This window comes from Camelina sativa, chromosome 19 (assembly GCF_000633955.1).
Source record: "Camelina sativa cultivar DH55 chromosome 19, Cs, whole genome shotgun sequence".
In the NCBI taxonomy this organism is placed as follows: domain Eukaryota; kingdom Viridiplantae; phylum Streptophyta; class Magnoliopsida; order Brassicales; family Brassicaceae; genus Camelina; species Camelina sativa.
In genome coordinates this window covers 3,384,711-3,387,369 of record NC_025703.1, presented here as the reverse complement: position 1 = coordinate 3,387,369, position 2,659 = coordinate 3,384,711, and the positions used below count along the sequence as shown (strand labels likewise).

General features: G+C 32.5%; 1 protein-coding gene across 1 annotated transcript in view; it reads left to right on the top strand.

Moving 5' to 3' along the window:
- LOC104767373 (polygalacturonase-like) overlaps nt 1,997-2,659 on the top strand; it is a 3,780-nt gene continuing 3,117 nt past the window's right edge. The window contains exons 1-2 of the mRNA XM_010491410.2: nt 1,997-2,165; nt 2,282-2,587. Coding sequence (XP_010489712.1) covers nt 2,052-2,165; nt 2,282-2,587 — 420 coding nt within the window. The 5' untranslated portion in view covers nt 1,997-2,051. The remainder of the gene's footprint in view (nt 2,166-2,281; nt 2,588-2,659) is intronic.

Here is a 2,659-nt window from a genome sequence, read left to right as displayed (position 1 = left end):
TAAGATATACACATAAACGAAACATACATATTGATAAGTAAGAAGAGTTCCTAACAACAACGTTAATCTCACAAAAAGAAGAAGAAATTTACATACAACCATATGAAATAATAAGTTCAGGGAAAGATAAATCATAAAGATCTATGTGTCCCCTTGAGAGGGTGGCAGAGTCACTGCCTCACGGGGTACGCCTCTTTTTGTTCTTATTCTTGCAACGTCTCTCAGAGTACGAAAAGTTTAGTTCTCTATTTTCGTACCCTTTAAAATTTAAGTAATTAAGAGAAATAATCTACCAAATATGAATAATAGCCTCAAATATTTTGGTAAGTTTGGCTTGTATAAGTGCATGCATGTTTATCCAACAAAGAAAGTACGAAGGAACCAAATTGATATAAAAACAACATGAACTTCTCTAATCTTCACCTTCTACAAAAAAAAAAATGAATGTGAAGTATTTTTTGTCAAGTGGTTACAACACCACTTCTACGACGGAGTTCATCGAAGTTAGACTGTACTTAAGTCGCATTACCCTGCATAATAAGAATAACATATATTTCGCAGTTATTCTTGGAAACAAAGAACGTTCTCAGGTCTCATCTGGGTCCGCTAACGCTCAAGCAAAGGATCTCTAATATACTTTCTTGGTTGCATGGTTTCGTGTTTTTCATTAATAACCATGGTCTATGTTTCCTGTTTATGTGTATGTTTGTCTCAGTGTAGGTATCACTCCGTGTAGGAGCCACTGATTGTAATCTGGTTCCCCATTTTCAAGTTTTAATGGAAAGATATCTTTAAAAAAAACAAAAAAAAACTTCTATTTTAACCAAAACATTTATCTCGACAATGTCCATTATAGGACTAATTAATTCGTATTAAATCGATATAATTAGTTTTGGACTGTGTCAATTTCAAGTTATGTCGTTTGAAAACTTTTTGAGTTGGGTTGAGAGTTGAGAGAACATATATTTGGTTTGATATCATGTTAAATTATACGGATTTTTCTAACACACATAAATAAACTGATTCATATATGATCTTATGTATTGCTCAAAGTCTCATATCATTTCTATTATATATGTGATGAGTAGTAGTTCTGCATGCATAATTTTTAATGTTTTTTTGTATTTTAATATTATTCATATATAACAATTTTATATTTTAATATTATTCGTCACGTCCCATACATGTCATGTTTTTTCTATCTCATAATTGCGGTTTTGGATCAAAATTGGTTTCACCATAACATTTGGACCGACACGACGATGGATCTAAATCAAATGTGAACCAAAGTATTCGGTTATAAAGATTAACCAGATTGGATTACCTAAATTGTCTAACTAGGGGAACCCACATTGATAGGCCTACCTCTAACAATTTTGCTATTTTTTACTGGTAGAAAATCGGTTATCCAAAAACCACATGAACAATATCTGCATTCGTCTTACTGAATTTGCAAAACCCGTGGGTAACAGATGTTTAAAACCCGTTCTGCTGAATTTGGTTTCATAATAGAATATTCTTGTGAGATTATGAGTATTATCTAAATTATATTATTAATATAAATATGAAAGTTTGTTTGAAAAATACAGGTTTTCTAATAATTTGGTATATTACCTTGTTATTAGGTTGCAAATTATATTGATTTAGAAACAATACATGAATTTCTCATCTCTTAAATGTTGCAATTTGAATTATCGATGATCTGAAGAATATGTTTAGTATTTTGATCTTGTATATATAGTAGATATTTAATATATGAGATTTTGAATTTATTATAAAAATTAAAGAAAATCTGCAACCTAGCGCGAATAATCACCTAATTTTAATAAAATACAAAATACGTGACGTGTAATTCAAGGCCCACAACTTTTTGTGCGTTCAAACAACCTAAAAAACGAGAAGTAGAGAGTAAAATGGTGCTAACATCTCTCTTTCAAGGCATTATATATAAAGCAGCAAACGGTTAGTAAAACTCTCAGAAAAAAAAAACACAAAACAAAAAACTAAAGATATATATAAAAAAAAGTTAAAAAAAAAATAAAAAATAAAAAATGGGTTCATATATCGGAATTTCTACAATTTTCGTTCTATGTCTGGTGGCATTTTCAGCCAATGCTCATGAGGTGTTTAACATTAATTCTCCTCCAGGTTCTGATATTACTCAGGTTAGTTTCATATCTTGCTCCCAAGCAATCTATAGAAAGGTTACATTATCAAAACCCTGTTTATTAGTATTTCACTTACACATTAACTAATAAGGGTTTCATTGCGCGATATACAGGAACTTTTAAAAGCATTCACAGCGGCATGCCAATGTACGACACCGAGCAGGGTGGTGATCCCAAAAGGAGAGTTCAAGCTTTGTGAGATCATTATGACAGGGCCATGCAAAGCTCCAATCGAGATCAACTTGCTAGGCACTCTTCTTGCTGACGGAAGTAACATCCACGGAAAGGATAAATGGGTCGTCTTCCGCAAAATTAATGGGTTTAAGTTGAACGGAGCTGGAACCTTCGACGGTGAAGGTAGCGCAGCTTGGAGGGTCAATAACTGTCACAAGACTAGCAATTGCAAGAAACTTCCCATCGTAGGTGTTTCCATACATATATGCTACTATGCTAGGCCCTGAACTACATATAGTAATGTAATTTACTGTTGC